This window comes from Dreissena polymorpha, chromosome 1 (genome assembly GCF_020536995.1).
Source record: "Dreissena polymorpha isolate Duluth1 chromosome 1, UMN_Dpol_1.0, whole genome shotgun sequence".
Lineage (NCBI taxonomy): Eukaryota > Metazoa > Mollusca > Bivalvia > Myida > Dreissenidae > Dreissena > Dreissena polymorpha.
This window is the reverse complement of record NC_068355.1, coordinates 68,530,133-68,550,517: the sequence shown is the minus strand read 5'-3', so window position 1 is coordinate 68,550,517 and position 20,385 is coordinate 68,530,133. Positions and strand designations below refer to the sequence as shown.

At 36.1% G+C, this 20,385-nt stretch overlaps 1 protein-coding gene across 1 annotated transcript in view; it reads right to left on the bottom strand.

Annotated features, from left to right (window-relative positions):
- Positions 1–5,186: 5,186 nt before the first annotated feature.
- Positions 5,187–20,385, bottom strand: part of LOC127833965 (uncharacterized) — a 79,027-nt gene continuing 63,828 nt past the window's right edge. The window contains exons 5-6 of the mRNA XM_052359487.1: positions 19,421–19,610; positions 5,187–11,265 (exon numbers count right to left, since the gene is read on the bottom strand). Coding sequence (XP_052215447.1) covers positions 11,048–11,265; positions 19,421–19,610 — 408 coding nt within the window. The 3' untranslated portion in view covers positions 5,187–11,047. The remainder of the gene's footprint in view (positions 11,266–19,420; positions 19,611–20,385) is intronic.

Genomic DNA, 20,385 nt, shown 5'->3' with positions numbered 1-20,385 from the left:
TGACAACTAAGGTGTCTGTGATTGATTACCCCATGCCTACCGTCGCCGTCGCGCTGACAATATTGAGTTACATCGTCTCAGCAAACCCTACGCCATGAAGAGTCGTCTTCTTTTTTTTCTTAGAAACACTTCATGTACATACTTTCTGTGGTTAGAATATGATTGGAATGTATTTAAGTTCAACGCAACAGATCAATAACGCTAGATCTAACTGTACGGTATTTACCACTATCATTACAGTTTGCAACGACGATGACAAAATGTGATATTGTATGTTGAAGTTTATAATGCGCTTTATACAAGTAGGCAATCAGCGTTTATATTACCATTTATACACAAAGTTTTGATGTGTTTGACGTCTTCATCAGTTTGCAATGTACAATAATTTAGGTATCGTATTGTGCAGTCTTATGATCGAAAAAGAATTGAGCCGCGCTTTGTGAAAAAGGGGTTTAATTAATGTGCGAATGTTTTTTCCCCGGATTAGCCTGTGTAGTGCGCACAAGCTAATCAGGGACAACACTTTCCGCATAAACTTGATTATTGCTTAAAGAGATTTTCTTGAAACGAAAAATATCATAAGAGCGGAAAGTGTCGTCCCTGATTAGCCTGTGCGGACTGCACTGTGGAAAGTGTCGTCCCTGATTAGTCTGTGCGGACTGCACAGGCATTAAACACCTTTCTTACAGAGCATGGCTCAATTAACTTCTTCGAAATGTCAAACAAGAGGTCATGGTACTAGGCTGTGCCTCACATACATAAGGTCATGGTACTAGTGTGTGCCTCACAAACAAGAGGTCATGGTTCTAGTGTGTGCCTCACAAACAAGAGGTCATGGTACTAGTGTGTGCCTCGCAAACAAGTGTTTATATTACTAGTGTGTGCCTCGCAAACAAGAAGTCATGGTACTAGTGTGTGCCTCGCAAACAAGAGGTCATGGTACTAGTGTGTGCCTCGCAAACAAGAGGTCATCGTACTAATGTGTGCCTCGCAAACAAGAGGTCATGGTACTAGTGTGTGCCTCGCAAACAAGAGGTCATGGTACTAGTGTGTGCCTCGCAAACAAGAGTTCATGGTACTAGTGTGTGCTTCGCAAACAAGAGGTCATGGTACTAGTGTGTGCCTCGCAAACAAGAGGTCATCGTACTAGCGTGTGCCTCGCAAACAAGAGGTCATCGTACTAGTGTGTGCCTCGCAAACAAGAGGTCATGGTACTAGTGTGTGCCTCGCAAACACGAGGTCATGGTACTAGGGTGTGCCTCGCAAACAAGAGGTCATGGTACTAGTGTGTGCCTCGCAAACAAGAGGTCATGGTACTAGTGTGTGCCTCACAAACAAGATGTCATGGTACTAGTGTGTGCCTCCCAAACAAGAGGTCATGGTACTAGTGTGTGCCTCGCAAACAAGAGGTCATGGTACTAGTGTGTGCCTCGCAAACAAGAGTTTATGGTACTAGTGTGTGCCTCGCAAACAAGAGGTCATGGTACTAGTGTGTGCCTCGCAAACAAGAGGTCATGGTACTAGTGTGTGCCTCGCAAACAAGAGGTCATGGTACTAGTGTGTGCCTCGCAAACAAGAGGTCATGGTACTAGTGTGTGCCCCGCAAACAAGAGGTCATGGTACTAGTGAGTGCCTCGCAAACAAGAGGTCATGGTACTAGTGTGTGCCTCGCAAACAAGAGGTCATGGTACTAGTGTGTGCCTCACAAACAAGAGGTCATGGTACTAGTGTGTGCCTAACAAACAAGAGGTCATGGTACAAGTGTGTGCCTTACAAACAAAAGGTCATGGTACTTGTGTGTGCCTCACAAACAAGAGGTCATGGTACTAGTGTGTGCCTCAAAAACAAGAGGTCACGGTACAAGTGTGTGCCTCACAAACAAGAGGTCATGGTACTAGTGTGTGCCCCACAAACAAGAGGTCATGGTACTAGTTTGTGCCCCACAAACAAGAGGTCATGGTACTAGTGTGTGCCTCACAAACAAGAGGTCGTGGTACTAGTGTGTGCCTCACAAACAAGAGGTCATGGTACTAGTGTGAGCCTCACAAACAAGAGGTCATGGTACTAGTTTGTGCCTCACAAACAAGAGGTCATGGTACTTGTGTGTGCCTCACAAACAAGAGGTCATGGTACTAGTGTGTGCCTCACAAACAAGAGGTCATGGTACTAGTGTGTGCCTCACAAACAAGAGGTCATGGTAATAATTTGTGCCTCACAAACAAGAGGTCAGGGTACTAGTGTGTGCCTCACAAACAAGCGCTTCGACAAAAAAGAACTCACACTTTTGAAACTTGTTCATAAACAGGGCTTATCGGAATAAGACGATAACATATATATTATGCTTATATTAAACGAAGTACATACAATAATGGAATCCGAATGGAAGTACCATATCACATTAAAGACCCGAGTGAAAATGCGTGCTGCGTTGGAGACATGCTGTCAACAGGATATTTGATTGATACTTTGTATTAAGCCAATCACATGTTATATTTGATTGATACGTTTTATTAAGCCAATCACATGTTATTTTTGATTGATACATTGTATTAAGTCAATCACATGTTATATTTGATTGATACATTGTATTAAGTCAACCACATGTTATATTTGATTGATATGTTTTATTAAGCCAATCACATGTTATATTTGATTGATACGTTTTATTAAGCCAATCACATGTTATATTTGATTGATACGTTTTATTAAGCCAATCACATGTTACATTTGATTGATACATTGTATTAAGTCAATCACATGTTATATTTGATTGATACATTGTATTTAGCCGATCACAACGATATATTGGATTATACATTGTATTTAGCCTAATACATGTTACATTCGATTGATAGATTGTATTTAGCCAATCAAAAAGTTATATTTGATTGATACATTGTATTAAGCCAATCACATGATATATTTGATTGATACCTTGTATTCAGTCAATCACATGTCATATTTGATTGATACATTGTATTAAACCAATAATATGTAATATTTGATTGATACCTTGTATTAAGCCAATCGCATGCTATATTTGATTGGTAAATTGTATAAAGCCAATCACGTGTTATATTTGATTGATACCTTGTATTAAGCCAATCACATGTTTTATTTGATTGATACATTGTATTTAGCAAATTACATGTTTTATTTGATTGATACATTGTATTTAGCCTATCACAAAGTCATTTTTGATCGATACATTGTATTTAGCCTATCACAAAGTTATATTTGAATGCTACATTGTATATATCACTAAGTTAGGAATCGATAGCTTAGGTATGTCTTCAAAACATGTTTTTTTCACTGTTTGCTATGTTTGACCAGGTCAAACCACAAAAAGGCCGATAGTAGCGATGAAATATTCACAATAAGTGCGTCGTTTGTTGGTATGAAAGACAAATAAAATTATTTAATAAAAATGAATTACATGCGATATCTAGAGGATTGTTTTCTCTTTCATTTCTGATATTCTTTGAGTCGATGGTATATAAAACACAATACCCAAGCACCCAGTTTAATTTAGTCGAGTGTTGCATGTTACTGCACTGATAAAGTCTTGAAAATAAACAAATTTTGCAACAAAGCGTGTGGGACACGAAGACTTTATCGCCCATTTGAATAAACGGTTCCTTAAAACAGCACGATTTGAGTTGTAAAAACCACAGCCGTAAACAATATGATTCATGCAACCACAAGTAGAATAAAAATGAAGTTGCTTGTTGTGTTTAAACGAATAAACAAAGTCGTTAATGTAACTTGAAGCAAATAAAGTGTTTAGTCGAAATTTAAATGCATCTTCATTTTCCAACAGAAAGTTGAACAATACGCAGAAACTCAGCACACAGGAGAATAAGGATAAACCACATTTTTGTGTAACGTTTTTTAGATCTAATGGTGCGCGGTTAACGAAAGGGAACATTTTAAAATAGACATATAATACCATACCGGCCTCTCCATCCCTTCAACCATGCCTTTAAAGCATTGCGAATGTACACATTAGCGTCTAAATTTTGAAAGGACGTATCGACCAAGGGCGTGTTGAGGTACAATCGAACACAGGATCTCCTGTGACTAGAACGCCTCTTTTGCGCAATGAACATATGTCTTCTGTAAGTGGATATGTATCTAATTATAATAAAGCCTCGCTTTGGGAAAACGAGGGTAAACAGGAACAACATTTCCCGCGTTTATTGTATTGTTCGTTTAAAGGAAGTTCTTTTTGCAAAAAATCAGATTATTCAAGACGTGTCCGTCTCTGATTTGCCTGTGTGGGCTGCACGCGCTAATATAGGACGACAACTTACGCAAATGCATAAAACCCCGTTTTCCCAGATAGACACTCAGTCGAAATGGGAATGCGCGTGGATTTTTATGTGGTCTGTATGTATTACTATGTTTTGCAAAAATTGTTATCTGTCGACGTAATCATTTTTCCAATATATTCGAATACGCATTTCTCGTCTTTCATATATACGCATACACGGTTTTATTGAACATACTCGTATCTCAGTGGCAAACTAATCATACGCATCTGTATATTGTTTCAACTGCAAATTAAGTCGTAACTGCATCACGTCGTAAGATTTGTGATACGATGGGTCCGTCTTATCAAAGATCGTACGACACTGTTAACTTACGATCGAATTTTGTAATTTTAAAATACATGTGATTATGATCTGTATGTTTCAAATATAAAGGCTATTTGACAGTTTCTTTGAAAATGAATGGAAATGTTCAACAAAAGTAATTATAAATGTGACGGTTACGTATTTATGGTGCTTCGAAAATTGCATCGTAAGGTGAGAATGTCGTACGATCTTTGATAAGACGGGCACCAGAACTTAACTTGCTCCAGGGCGGGGTAATCGCAAGATTCATCCGATGAACACATAGAGGTTACAATACACTAAATGATCGCTTCATGTAGGGCTGTACATCCGATGAACACATAGATCTGGCGGAGGGCGGACACCTTTGCTGTCCTGAGTATCCCACGTTCAGATATACAGTACACTGTCCATATAGGCGGGGAGAGGGGTAAGAAGGTTAAGGGTCATAGCTCGGTTTACGAATCACATTCCACAAGTTTTGGACAAACGCGACTGCGTTACAATCATAATTTAAGTATCAACAATTTATAACATTTCAAGAACACTTAAGTTATCAGGACTACATAATATGAGAAAACATGTTTTTATTCATTGTGTTTGTTTTTAAGACATAAAAGATTCACTCGTAGTATGTTGGAATTTGAAGTCAAACTAAAATATGAGGTTCAATTTATGTACACACAATAAACATGATTTGTTTTAATGAGTGATATGAAGTGATGGCCTACATGCCATAATAGCGATAAAACGTCCATGACTGTATACATACTTACATATGACATTGACATTTTTCAATATGATCTAAACGTACAACAATATGACATGGTCAAAGATAAACATGATACACACATAATCACAATTATGTACATCTATACAATCTTTGCATGTTTGATTAACACATCACCAAATATCAACGTAAAGATAGCATTACATTAACAAAATAAATCCTGGTAAAAATTCATAGTTATATATGCCAAATATGTAGTAATGATTTATATACATATACATGCATTGTAGAGTATGCCGTAAAAATAAAATAGGCAAAATATGATACAGTTATGTGTTCCTGTCAAACAATCATATGGAATTATATGAAATTGTCATAGCTATATCTGACAAACTTTCCTTCATTTTACTGACGAACAATAATCAAATAACAAACTTACCAGAAAAGTGAAAATACTTCTGATAAGGTAGCCCAAAAATAAGCAAAATACCAACAAACGCAGAAAACTATTAAGCAAATTAATAATGCAACGATATTATACCCTAAATGCACATTTCTTGGATACATCACATATATTTGTTCTCTGAAAAGACACGCAACACTTGTCAAACGCGCTTTCCAAAACATTAGACTTCAATAGATGAACACAATTACAAATGTATTAGTACTAAACACGAAAAAAGTCAAGTTTTACAATTATGAATACAAATTTTAATTAACACATTTATGCCTAGAGTCTAGAAAAATGCCTTGAAAAACAGCGTAGACCCAGATGAGACGCCGCATGATGCGGCGTCTCATCAGGGTCTGCGTTGTTTGCTTACAGGAATTTTTGTAAGAAATATTCTTAATATAGAAATAAATATACTAGACATCCCTAATTTTGGAAATAAATTGATCAAATTTAGAAGGATGGGAGAGTCCACTAGGCATAAATGGGTTACCGGTAATGTTTATTTGCACAAATATAAATTAGATTGTTTACAAGTCATACTAGCCGGTATATACCAATCGCCATGCAGATTTACCTGGGTAGGTATTGATATCGTTCCATCAGAACATGAGCTTGAATAAACAAACAGTGGGTGGAATATATTGATACATCATGCTCCACGTTATTTTCATAGTTGTTTTTGGGTGCACTTCACCATTCTGTTCATTTAAAATGTTTTGAACAAACCATGATGAAGAATTACATAAACATCTGTTTGGACACATGTACATGAGAATGACTGATTGCTTTAGAATAAAGCAATACTTAGGATTAAGCGTTGGTATTTAAGAACGATGTTTAAATGTGAACAGTTTTACGATTCTAACGCATATGTTTCTGTCTTAAACATAGCACGCTATGGATGGTATGTTGTCTTTAATTAGCGTTTTAAATGTGCTTTATTTGCTCTCCTCACTAACCAGGTATTTAGATATGCTAAGCTTCTTGTTGTGTTTACTTTGCTAATCATTCAAGAAATCCAAATTGAGACTTCTTCGAGAACATTTAAGATTTTAAAGCTGTTTTAGCAAATGATCAAACAATGAAAATGTTGTCACTTGCTTTAAAACTAAAGGCATCCAATTGCGTGCTTTCGGAATGGAACATGTGATTAATCGGGAAGAGTTTTATTTACAATACCGTTGATATTTATTTTGGAATTGTCGTTAATCAAACGGTGGACATGAATAGACAAAAAGTAAAAACATGTACAAACATTCACATATCTTGCAATATTTTTACAAATGATGTGTCAAATTTCAAGAATAACACGATACACAACTCGTGTAACCTACTCGTCATCAATCTGACCCGATCCAAGACTGAAATCTTCACGGAGTAAAGGGCATTTTCCCTGCAAAGTTCACAGAACTCGGTTCCATAATTTAATAAACGTATGAAAAAAAGCATTCTTACCGTTCTTGCATTTACATTATGCATCAAAACCAAATGTCCAGCGCCTTTTGAACCTTTGTTTACATTTATTTAAACTGGCCGACATTTTAAACAAACGAGCGATTTCATTGGTCCAACGCGAAGAAGTGTCTTAACTCCCTGAAGATTTCATACTTGAATCGGGTCAGATCGTCGACGAGTTGGAGTATGGCACGCGAGTTGTGTGTCGTGTTATTTATTAAAATTTGACCCAGTATTTGTTTAAATATTGCAAGATATCTTAATTTCCAGAAAATAAATACATTTCTGCGTTTAATAAGATTGAGTTCATAGAAATCGCTGCACAATTGATGAAGTAATTTCAAATCGATGCACCCTATTTTTGTGTCATTTTGAGTTGAATACCTTGTTATTTGATAGTGATTTTTTTCCAAAGAAGTTGATTTTTCGTTATAATTTGATTATTTTTCATTCAAAATGATTTTTTACCAATTAATATCATAGTCACTCGCTTACCATCTGTGGACAAATGCAAGAATATAAAGAACTACCTTCAAGAAGTGTGTGCGTAGAGGTATACTGTATGTTTATTTCCAGTTAAGACAGTCCACTTCTACAAACGTGTTGCAACACTCATATTCCGGTTTGGTTATATATCTTTGTAAAATCTTTAAAATAAATATAACACTTAAATACATTATCTGAAGCTTTATCTTCTTGCATTTGTCCACATGTGGTTAGCGTGTGGCTATACTTTTATATTTATTTTATTTTATATTGATATGTGTAGTCAAAATGTATTGAAAATTATATTGAACATAATTTTACTTTATACACATACAATTAATGACATGTAAGCATATACATTGAATTGGAAAAGGCTATATTAAATATAAGTCTTGGAATATTCACATATATTTATTCCAGATTTATTCCGTATACATACACATTTCCAAAAAATATTTTCATATCAATCTGCCACCACATATATTATCACCGTATACATATATTTACAGTGTATCAATGAATGATAAATCAAACAAAGCACAAACATTGTGGCAAAAGGACAAAAAAACAATGACAAATTTTGTAAACAGCTAAGCATATGGTTCTAAATATACAGGCATTTAACATGAAAGTATAAATTATGAGACATTAAGAATATGCAACAAAATCGCAGAATCATATAATTGTATGTAAAATGTAAACACTAATTTTATTCTATTGCACATTTCGGTTTAAGATTATCTATAAAGGTGTATTATTGTTTTATCCTTGATCGACAACGGCCTGTACTGAATAATATTAAAGTTGCGCGATTTACGTTTATAAATATGCAATTACAATTATTTTACTAAGTAAGCCCTTTTTGTAATTACTTTATTTTTTAACATTAGTTAAGACCTTTAAGTGAATAATACCCGGAACGAAAATAACAGTAAGTTTTAATTTGGTAATTCATTTACAACAGTAAAATGTAGCACTCGTAGCAGCGTCTTTCTAATTTAACCCTTTAAGCGCTGGAACCGAATTTTAAAGGCCTTTGCAAACAGTTTGGATCCAGATGAGACGCCACAGAACGTGGCGTCTCATCAGGATCCAAACTGTTTGCTATTCTGAAAGTATTCTTTAAAAAATTCTAAGAAAATGCTAATTTTACAAATTCTGCAGACGACATTTAAGCAGACTACAAATTTTCCAGCATGCAAAGGGTTAACCTAGGCAACACAACCCAGTAGTGAACCGAGTCAGGAAAGCAATAGGACGAATGTTCTCATCATGTTTCATGTTTAATAAAGATTTGGCAAGTATTACGGCTTCTAGTGTTCCCACAATCATTTTTAAAATTGACCTAGTGATTTACTTTTGACCCAAAGTGACACAGTTTTTGCCTTGCCGGAGACACATGTTATCTATACTTTAATGAAGATTTAAAATAAATGTTGCAAATAGACTGTTAAAATTTGCGTTAATTTTCGTTCACTTGACGTTGTTATCAAGTTTTTAGTCGTAGTGTCCCAGCTTTGAACTCGTCTGAGATATCATGGCAACAAATGTTCTCAACAACTTTCAAGTCGATTTGTCAATTTGGCAACTAAAATGTTCACATGGAAAAATTCGAAGTAGCAAGACGGACGATGCACGATACACGAAGATCACAACAGCTGACTATGATCACGTTGTGCTCAGGTAACCTAAAACACTTTACGAACATGTATCAAACCCCTTTGTCCCAGAGGACGGTTCTTACACTGTTTTGACGTTACACATCGCACCATATTTCGATAGTTATTGCCTTATAGGATGTTTAGGTGTCAGAACGAATTCTCAAATGTCATAGCTTGGCTACAAACTGTTGCTCTTGTTTATTTCTTGACTAATTCGTACTGTTTTTGCACATATATTAAAGTGTGGCCTTAAATGGCAATGCCCATCATTTATTTTTCTACGGCGCCATCAAGAAAGACACATAGCACGAACACAGATACCGTCGGAGCGGTTACAATAGATACCGTAACGACATTGTTAGTTTTCTTTCATTCTTGTATTCAAACTTTATGTTATCATGATATTAAAATGCCAATCTATAAATATAAAAATACATGGAATTATTACTTGTGGCAACACGAAAACTGCTAAACTACACCAACGCAACCATCACTAGCTTTAATAACTAACATAACTTAAGGCATTAACATGTCACAGATAATTAAATTTAATAAATTAGTTATACGCGTGTGTTAATATATTTATATTTAAGATAGCACAACGCACAAGTAATTCAGGGCATACCATTATGGGACAAAGCAAAATAATAACATTATACTCAATAATTCCGATCTTGTCCGTGTAAATAGGCTGAAGCGCATATATCGAAATACTAAGTTGGCTTCAAAAACAGAAACAATCGAAGCAATAAGGTGAGAAAATAAATAGCTCTATTCTGGTCAAAACGCTCTATGAGAAATGAAATGAATATGCGACCGACAGAAGTTTAAATAAAAAACAGCATAACAAATGTAATTAATTTAAAGTCAAGAAATTAAAACGAGAGTGAATGTAATGTAGCCGGTTCTGACTTGACGAATAAGAGGAAATTAAATCTTAAAGCGACCGTCAACCACGAATGACGAAAAAATAAAAGTTCTAAAATACCATATTTTTTACAATTATTAGTTCATATTGATTAAAATATCACGACTGGTATATTACATTACTTGAAAAAAGTTGTTAAGTTTTCATATTTTCATATATTCGGTAATACAATTTTACAGGGTATGTGTACCAGGTATCTACCATTGACTATAAATAACGCAAGAAGATTGATCATCATTGTCACGTGGTAAACCCAGGAATGCAAATTGTTCATGCGCCGTGAATTGTATATATTTTATTTATATAATGATTTATCTACTTGCGTTATTTATAGTGTATATATTGTTGTGTCACCTATTTTCGCGATGTTCTTTCGATTTCACATCGCGAAATTTTATTACCGAATACACTGAAAATATAAACTTTGTTCAAGTACTTTAAAATACCAGTCTTGATATTTTAATCAATATAAACTAATAATTGTATAAAAATACGGTATTTACGATCTTTATTTTTTCGTCATTCGTGGTTGACGGTCCCTTTAACACGACAAAATGAAATTAGGCGTTTGCCATTGGAATCAGAAGAGAACCAGGCCAAGGGATTTTCTCACAAAATCAAATCGCAACCATGTACGATGTACATCAAAAGCTCAGTTAAAGTCCTTATGACATTATGATCATTAAGTTACGATTTTAAATTCGTCACGGTCGCAAGTCAGCTTGCCTTGCCCACACCGTTGTTAGGCGTCCCGTCCGACAATAACATTCGGTCTTTCTCGTCAGAGAGTCTCTGAACTGAATGGTCACTTTCGATAGACGCCTGCGGCGGCAGCAGTCGGTCTGTCTCCACCACCTCCTCATCATCTATGTACCGTATTTCGCTCTGTGGGCGGACAGGCGATTTGCTCGTGGCTGTTTCCTGTTCTTGCGGTTCTGAAATTGATAAATGTATATGCATAAAGAGCCTTTCCAATCTGCAACCAGACTTCGCCCCTGGATTTATCGAGTTGCAATAAAATGCAGATGCCGTCGACGTCTTGATGACGCATGCTTTTATAAATGTTAATATGCACCAAGCAATTCGTTGTATAAAATACGCAATAATATACTTGTACTATGTTATTGTCAATACATTGTAAAAGACATGATACATACAGTTACATAATAACTTGTATACATTTCTAAATTGACTACATATTTCCACGGCAGATCGCTACATAATACATTTTGATTGTTAATATTCAACGATTCTAGGTTTGGTTCATAATTGGGATTCATCGTCCTCCCTCTTTAGAGGAGAGTAAGAGAGGCATTTATCCCCTTATTATTATTTACAATTTAAAGAGACTTTGTTTACAATATGTTCAGAATCACAAACAAAAATAATATCATCTGGGCATACCACTGGTCATAATGTACTAAAATCAATATACAAATTGTCAAAGATATAAATGTCATCCGTGTAACCTACTAATTTAGATGAGAAGTCGTCATCATTAACATCATAATCATCATCGTCGTCGTCGTCGTCTTCATCATCATCATCATCATCATCATCATCATCATCATCATCATCATCATCATCATCATCATCATCATCATCATAATCGTCGTCCTCCTCCTCCTCCTCCTCCTCCTCATCATCATCATCATCATAGACACAAAACTCTTGCACATACAAACTCTTGCACATGAACACAATGCACTTGCACATAAGATAACAAACTCTTGCATATCGGCTTCAATATGTTGCAAAGCGGCTACAAACTCTTGCACAATGGCAATATCTTGTATATATAATGCAATCTCTTTCAATTTGGAGACGAACACTTGCACAACGGCTAAAATCTCTTGCACATTGGCTTAAATCGCTTGCATATTGGCTATATTATATTGCACATCGGCACATATGACTTGCGTATCGGCTTAAATCGCTTGAATATCGGCTATATTATATTGTCTTAAATCTCTTGTGCATTGACTACAATCACTTGCATATCGGCTACATTCTCTTAAATATCGGTTACATTCTCTTGCAAATTGGCTAAAATCTCTTGCTAATAGACTTAAATATCTTTCATATCGGCTATATTCTCTTACACATCAAGGCCATTGAGTTAACTGGGTGGTTATTTGAATTATTATCAAAATTTTCCAACAAAAATAAAAAGAAACCTTTCTTGTTCTATTAGAAGACGTTTTACTTTGGAAATTAAATGATTAATTTTCATTAGCAAGAAGCCAAAGGTTTAAGTCGCTCTCTTGAAACACCAAAATCAACTCATTTTTCTGAGAAGATAGTATTCACTAGGTTTAAAGATAAAACTCCCTCACACCTGGCAGCTATGTTTTGTTAACAACCCAAAATAACTCTAAATTTATCAAGGTATCATAACAACATAAAAGCACATGTTTTATTATTCTTACCAAGTTTGATGATGAATGAGATAGCAATGTAATTTCAAAGGTAAACGAACGTTTTTACTGTAATAAGATAAGTACAAAAGTCTCGCCTTATGACAGCCATTGTTTACAATTATCTGGAAAAGTATCTAAGTCGGCGGAGAAATCTTAAGAACAACTTTCAGAACAAGTTTCATGAATATTAAGCAATAAAAGTGGCCACGAGAGTGTTCAAGAGCGTTTCAAAATTCAACCTAGTGACTTAAGTTTTTTACACCACGTTATCCAGTTGAGACATTTTAGAGAAACACGAGTTTCGTGTAGATAGGACAAAAACATTGGCCTCAATAGTGTTCAAACGCTTGTTTCATAGCGATACTGCGACCTAGTCTACATAATCCAGTTTTAAATTCCGCCGAAAAATCATCGGTACACATTTTCTTACAAGTTTCATAAAAAATCGGAAATAAAGTTAACATGACCCTGTTACCTAGTTTTTGACACAACTTTGACTTTAACTGAGGTATCATTAAAGTAACATTACTATTCAAAATCAACGAAAATTTCGTACAAACGTTCTTTAAATAAAATTAAGCAATTAAAAGTCAGTGTTCCTTATGGCAATTGCCGAAATTTCAACGTCAGATGTGGTCTGGTAAAATAGATGTTTGTAATTACAAAATGCTCGTTTTTATTATTGTTTTGCATATCTATTCATACGACACATGAACACTAAAATGGTGTTCTTGTGTCGTATGAATAGATATATTCGCGGGAATTAATTGTGGCCACAAATAAATAAAAACGAGCATTTTGTATCTACAAAAATCTATGTAATCATACCACATCTAGCGTTGAAATTTTGGCTATTGCTATAAGGAACACTGATTGCTAAGGTGTTAACTTTATTTTACGAAATACTAAACGAAATTTCCGTTGATTTTGAGCGTTATAGAGACTACAAATGTTTCTACCAAGTTTTATGGACATTTAGCAACAAAGGTGGCTTCTAGACCGTTTTTGTAGTTGTTAAACCTTGTTACCTTACTTTTGAAATCTTTCGACGACATTGATCGATAAATCGCCAGGACACATTTCCGACCGAATTTCATTAAGATCGGACAATACGTGTGACCTATACAGTGTTCAAAATCAGTTTTCTATCATTTGACCTTGTGACCACCAGCAACAAAGTTTCAAAAACGGTCGATACATCATTGGGAGAAATGTTATGACTAAGTATCACAACAATTGGAAATAATGGTAACCTCTATAGTGCGGCCATGTTTTGCAACGGACAAGGATCATTCGTGTCCGGGGCCGATATATCATAGGGACACACGTTTTGAGCAAGTTTCATGATACCTAGGCAAGATTAGTACCATTTTAAAAGTCCTCGACGTTTTACTATAGCCAAATAATAATAAAATGCCCCCTTCTCTTGGTGATGTTTTTTCAACAAACCGTAGCAATTTTTATTACTCGGCCTATATATGATTTCGATTATTGTTATCACCAATGTTTATATAGTATTTGATTAACTCACCTAGATTTTGACCTACTTAGTAACCCAGTTTCTAATTCGGCCGAGATATCATACGGACAAATGTTGCCGACGAAGATTTGGAAATACAGTGGCTTCTAAAGTTTTCACAATTCAAAAGCTAACGACGGATGCCTAACAACGGACAAAATGCAATCACAAAGCATTACAATGTGCTTGTTGTACTCAGGTGATCTGCAATGTGTTCACTGATAATAACCATAGTCCACCACAAATAAGTATGGTATTTTATGCAACTTACCTATCTTAGCCATATATTGTTACTGACATTATATTATTGACATATCTTATGGTTATTCATATCGTATTATGTACTAAAAGCATAACGTTCTTTTGTCAAAGTTCTCAAAATGATTTTTACAGGTGCATAAGGTTTGTGGCGATAGTTCAAGCTGGAAATAAACAGGAGTTTTGCGTTTGGCATCCGAGATCGACATGTTGAGCAAACAAAATAAAGTCTTACTGTGTATAGACAAAGAGACTAATGTTGTTACAAAGTGGTAAGTTTCTAGACCCATTTTTTAAATAAATGGTTCAGACCACATAAAAAATTCTACATACATACATTACACATGTAAAGTTAAAATTGTTTAAATTGATTTACTGTTAATTTTGTTTCAGAAAAAGAAAAGCTAATAATTTGCAATAACTAGTAACTATACAATATAAAGCAATTGCGTACTATAGTAATCTTAAATGCAACTGAAACAATGGTGAACGAATTTCCCCCCCCTAAAAAATACATTGTATATGTTATAAGTATAATTAATTTGAGATAATTATACTTTTATCGTTTCCAACTGCAGTGCGTTTTTTTTTGCTTTATTTAAAACATTCAAAACATCCACGAATTTATTTTATATTCCAACAAGAAAAGTGGCAACGACACGACATCATGTTTTCATGCTGTACTATTTAGATCTAATATACTTTTATTTGAATAATTGTAAAAATTCTTCCATCCAAACGAAAGTAATCGAGCAATACAGTTATTTTCTAATTTAAAGTATCCTTTACCGTTCCTTGACCCGACATGTCCCAAACACAATCACAAATTAGATTTCCATTCAAGCTTGCTATATCAAACATTGCGTCGAAATTGGCCTATGCACACGTACATTATACCGAAAACCCCATGTCTGACGCTGCATGGCTCTGGTTATAATTCAATTTGGTAACCATGCAGGAGTGTCAACTTTGTTGAAAACATTGATAAAAAACATAATGCTTACATTGTTTACAACCAAGCGGAAAAACGATCATGAAAAATAAATACTTCAGCAATTTGGTACGCTCTTGAAAACTGGGCCCAATACAAATGAGTAAAGAATCTTCCCATATTGAAAAGTGCAGTCCGTAAAGACTTATCTTCTCATCACAGGCTAATCGGGGACGACACTTTACGCAAATGCTTTAAGTCTTGTTTCCCAAAAGCACTGCTCATGTTTTGGGTTTTGGAACTAGATAATCATGGGTAGAAGTTGTGTTCATAAGGGCGCGCTGAACTGGATAATCATAGGTAGAAGTGGAGTTCATAAGGGCGCGCTGAACTGGATAATCATAGGTAGACGTGGAGTTCATAAGGGCGCGCTGAACTTGATAATCATAGGTAGAAGTGGAGTTCATAAGGGCGCGCTGAACTGGATAATCATAGGTAGACGTGGAGTTCATAAGGGCGCGCTGAACTTGATAATCATAGGTAGAAGTGGAGTTCATAAGGGCGCGCTGAACTGGATAATCATAGGTAGAAGTGGTGTTCATAAGGGCGAGCTGAACTTGATAATCATAGGTAAAAGTGGAGTTCATAAGGGCGCGCTGAACTTGATAATCATAGGAAGAAGTGGCGTTCATAAGAGCGCGCTGAACTAAATAATCATAGGAAGAAGTGGAGTTCATAAGGGCGCGCTGAACTGGATAATCATAGGTAGAAGTGGAGTTCATAAGGGCGCGCTGAACTAGATAATCAAACTTAAAAGTTGTGCTCATAAGGGCACGCTGAACTGGATAATCATAGGTAGAAGTGGAGTTCATAAGGGCGCGCTGAACTTGATAATCATAGGTAGAAGTGTAGTTCATAAGGGCGCGCTGAACTGGATAATCATAGGCAGAAGTGGTGTTCATAAGGGCGCGCTGAACTTGATAATCATAGGTAGAAGTGGAGTTCATAAGGGCGCGCTGAACTTGATAATCATAGGTAGAAGTGGAGTTCATAAGGGCGCGCTGAACTGGATAATCATAGGTAAACGTGGTGTTCATAAGGGCACGCTGAACTTGATAATCATAGGCTGAACTTGATAAGCATAGGTAGAAGTGGAGTTCATAAGGGCGAGCTGAACTTGATAATCATAGGTAGAAGCGGCGTTCATAAGGGCGCGCTGAACTGGATAATCATAGGTAGAAGTGGAGTTCATAAGGGCGCGCTGAACTTGATAATCATAGGTAGAAGTGGAGTTCATAAGGGCACGCTGAACTAAATAATCATAGGAAGAAGTGGAGTTCATAAGGGCGCGCTGAACTTGATAATCATAGGTAGAAGTGGAGTTCATAAGGGCGCGCTGAACTTGATAATCATAGGTAGAAGTGTAGTTCATAAGGGCGCGCTGAACTGGATAATCATAGGTAGAAGTGGTGTTCATAAGGGCGCGCTGAACTTGATAATCATAGGTAGAAGTGGAGTTCATAAGGGCGCGCTGAACTTGATAATCATAGGTAGAAGTGGAGTTCATAAGGGCGCGCTGAACTGGATAATCATAGGTAAACGTGGTGTTCATAAGGGCACGCTGAACTTGATAATCATAGGCTAAACTTGATAAGCATAGGTAGAAGTGGAGTTCATAAGGGCGAGCTGAACTTGATAATCATAGGTAGAAGCGGCGTTCATAAGGGCGCGCTGAACTGGATAATCATAGGTAGAAGTGGAGTTCATAAGGGCGCGCTGAACTTGATAATCATAGGTAAAAGTGGCGTTCATAAGAGCGCGCTGAACTAAATAATCATAGGAAGAAGTGGAGTTCATAAGGGCGCGCTGAACTGGATAATCATAGGTAGAAGTGGAGTTCATAAGGGCGCGCTGAACTGGATAATCAAACTTAAAAGTTGTGTTCATAAGGGCACGCTGAACTGGATAATCATAGGTAGAAGTGGAGTTCATAAGGGCGCGCTGAACTTGATAATCATAGGTAGAAGTGTAGTTCATACGGGCGCGCTGAACTGGATAATCATAGGTAGAAGTGGTGTTCATAAGGGCGCGCTGAACTTGATAATCATAGGTAGAAGTGGAGTTCATAAGGGCGCGCTGAACTTGATAATCATAGGTAGAAGTGGCGTTCATAAGGGCGCGCTGAACTGGATAATCATAGGTAGAAGTGGTGTTCATAAGGGCGCGCTGAACTGGATAATCATAGGTAGAAGTGGAGTTCATAAGGGCGCGCTGAACTTGATAATCATAGGTAGAAGTGTAGTTCATAAGGGCGCGCTGAACTGGATAATCATAGGTAGAAGTGGTGTTCATAAGGGCGCGCTGAACTGGATAATCATAGGTAGAAGTGGCGTTCATAAGGGCGCGCTGAACTGGATAATCAAAGATAGAAGTGTGTTCATAAGGGCGCGCTTCCAATTCTTGTAAGCAGTAATTTTGGAACTACTTGGTTCATTTACATAGAGTCAAAATACATGTGTAATATTTTGATGCCGAGTTTGAATCTTAGAAATGTGATAAACTGTATTTATTCAACTCTTGTTCATACCATAATTATTGAGATATTATTATTCCAAATACAATTCTTTTTACCCGTAAAACAATGACTGATATTTTTAAACACCGAATAAACATCCGTTTAATCCCAACGTGCAATTTCTTTGATCCTTTCAAAAAAGGCATGCATAAAACAAGCAAAAAAAGAAATTATGTTAATTGTGACATTATAATATGGTTGAGTATGATTACTACATTTAACTCGTATATATTGTTGAACATATCATTACTGTCAAAGACCGGTTACCAGTTACAAATTTAAGACAAAAGAAATAACACTAGTACAATATACCGAACCTAACTTAATGCTAATCTTTTAATGAAAAGATATGGAAGAATAATGATCGGATTAATACATTTGAATTCTTAATTTAATATGAGATACATAGAAACTTGAACCATATAAAATTATTGTTTAAAAAATGTTTTTATTGCCAAATATGCGCTTCCATTAAAGCAGCATATTGAACGAAAATAAGCATGCGTTAATGTATTTCCCATCTCCTATTCAATTCTGTATATCAAATCACCAAAACGAATCTATTCGTTTTACTTAATACTTGTTACTTGTAAACATTCAACTCCGGATATTTAAATAAAATCCATGTACATGAAAAGCATGAATTATAGTAAAACCAACATGCAACAACATGAGAGTACAGGATGTGTCGTCTGCGTTTGACGTCTGCGTGAGCGAACAAAACCCGCGTGCCGTCACGACATTCCGGTTACCATTTACTTACGCAATATAAGGGATCCGGAGGAGGAGTTTCGTGAAATACTAAACCCCGCCCACACCCCATCACGTGCCACTGGAATCAGGTAAGCATACGAAATTGTTATGTCTGTCTGTGTGTGCGTGAGGGTAACTACAAACCAATGCGTGTTGCAGTCGACGAAACATTCTGTGTAATGCAACCTTATGTAATACGATTTTAAGCGGTGACTTAAAATACTGAAATTTACAGGATTGTTTTAGTTGTTTTGGCGTTTCCTTTGTGTTGGCTTTTTCACAATACGTAAATGTACTTAACTGTCTATTGTTTTGTAATAGTAAGTATTTTAGCTTTTTAAGAAAAAAATGTTAATTAAGCGTATATAGTTATTAGTTACAAACATACATGTAACTCTATGCATGTCGAATCCGCTAGTCCGTGCTTATAATCATTAGAAAGTAGCCATTTTAGAACCTGCATGAACAAAAAAGTGCAAATAAAAGGCAAAATATTAGAAGACAGTGTGCTGCATTGTAAGACATTGGTTTAGGTATTACTTCGTGCATTTGTTGATTATATGTGCACAAAGTCAGGATCGAGGTGTTCCATGAACCAGTAAGCTAGTCGAATATTGATTCGCATCATACTCACCTATCGTTGGGGGCGGCTGTGCATGTGTGGGTTGCACGCTTTCCCGGACTAGAGGAGTCCCGTTCGTGGGGTTGGGTGGTGATTTCGCGGCCGTCTGCCCGTTAATGTCATCGTAGTGGTTCTTCCGCGAAAAGGTAGTCTCGTCCTTGAATTCGATGCACTCCACAGGAGCGCCGTTCCTTCTTTCAGCCTGTGGGAAAACAGTGGCGGGAGTTCGAACACAAACTAAGAGAATACCACCAAGACACTGGGCGTTTAAATGTTGTATGATAAGCAAGTACGATACATCTTTATAGCCAACACTATGGTTTGTCTCAAAACTAAATCGTGTTACAATAAAAAGAGACTGATATTTTAATACAGCTATAATCGCTAGATAAACGCTGTCATTGCTCACAAGGAGATTGTAAAGCTGATAACAATCTTTACCGACAGTGAAGTGGGACAATAAAAAAGTAAATGCATTTAAACATAATAAAATTCAAACTTGTGCTATTGAATCTATAAATCTTGAATGCCAGCATTTGTCTTTTTTTTGTTAGAGAGTCGATTTTTATCAAATGAAAGGCAATTGAACTGTTATATCTTTTAAGTAGAAAAAGTGTACAATATTCTTTAAGATTACATGCATATACATTGTTTCGATAAGTGATATATGTGACATGTAACCATGCATACGTAGCTATGCCTTACTGACTAACTATATTAATGTATAAGACTCGCTATCTTATCGTATGTTTTAATTCATCGTTCATCAGTTTAAAACCATCCAAAACATTTAATTGCTCCTTCATTGTATTTGTCTTAGGTTAAAGCACTCCTTTTGTTTGTCTTAGGTAAACTGTCCACGACTTCGAACTTAACTTATTTGATTGATCCTTTTTTGAAATACAAACGTATAATTGTTTCATTCAACCCTTAATTGAATTATTTCATCTCGTTTCAACCAGTATTCCGTTGCGACG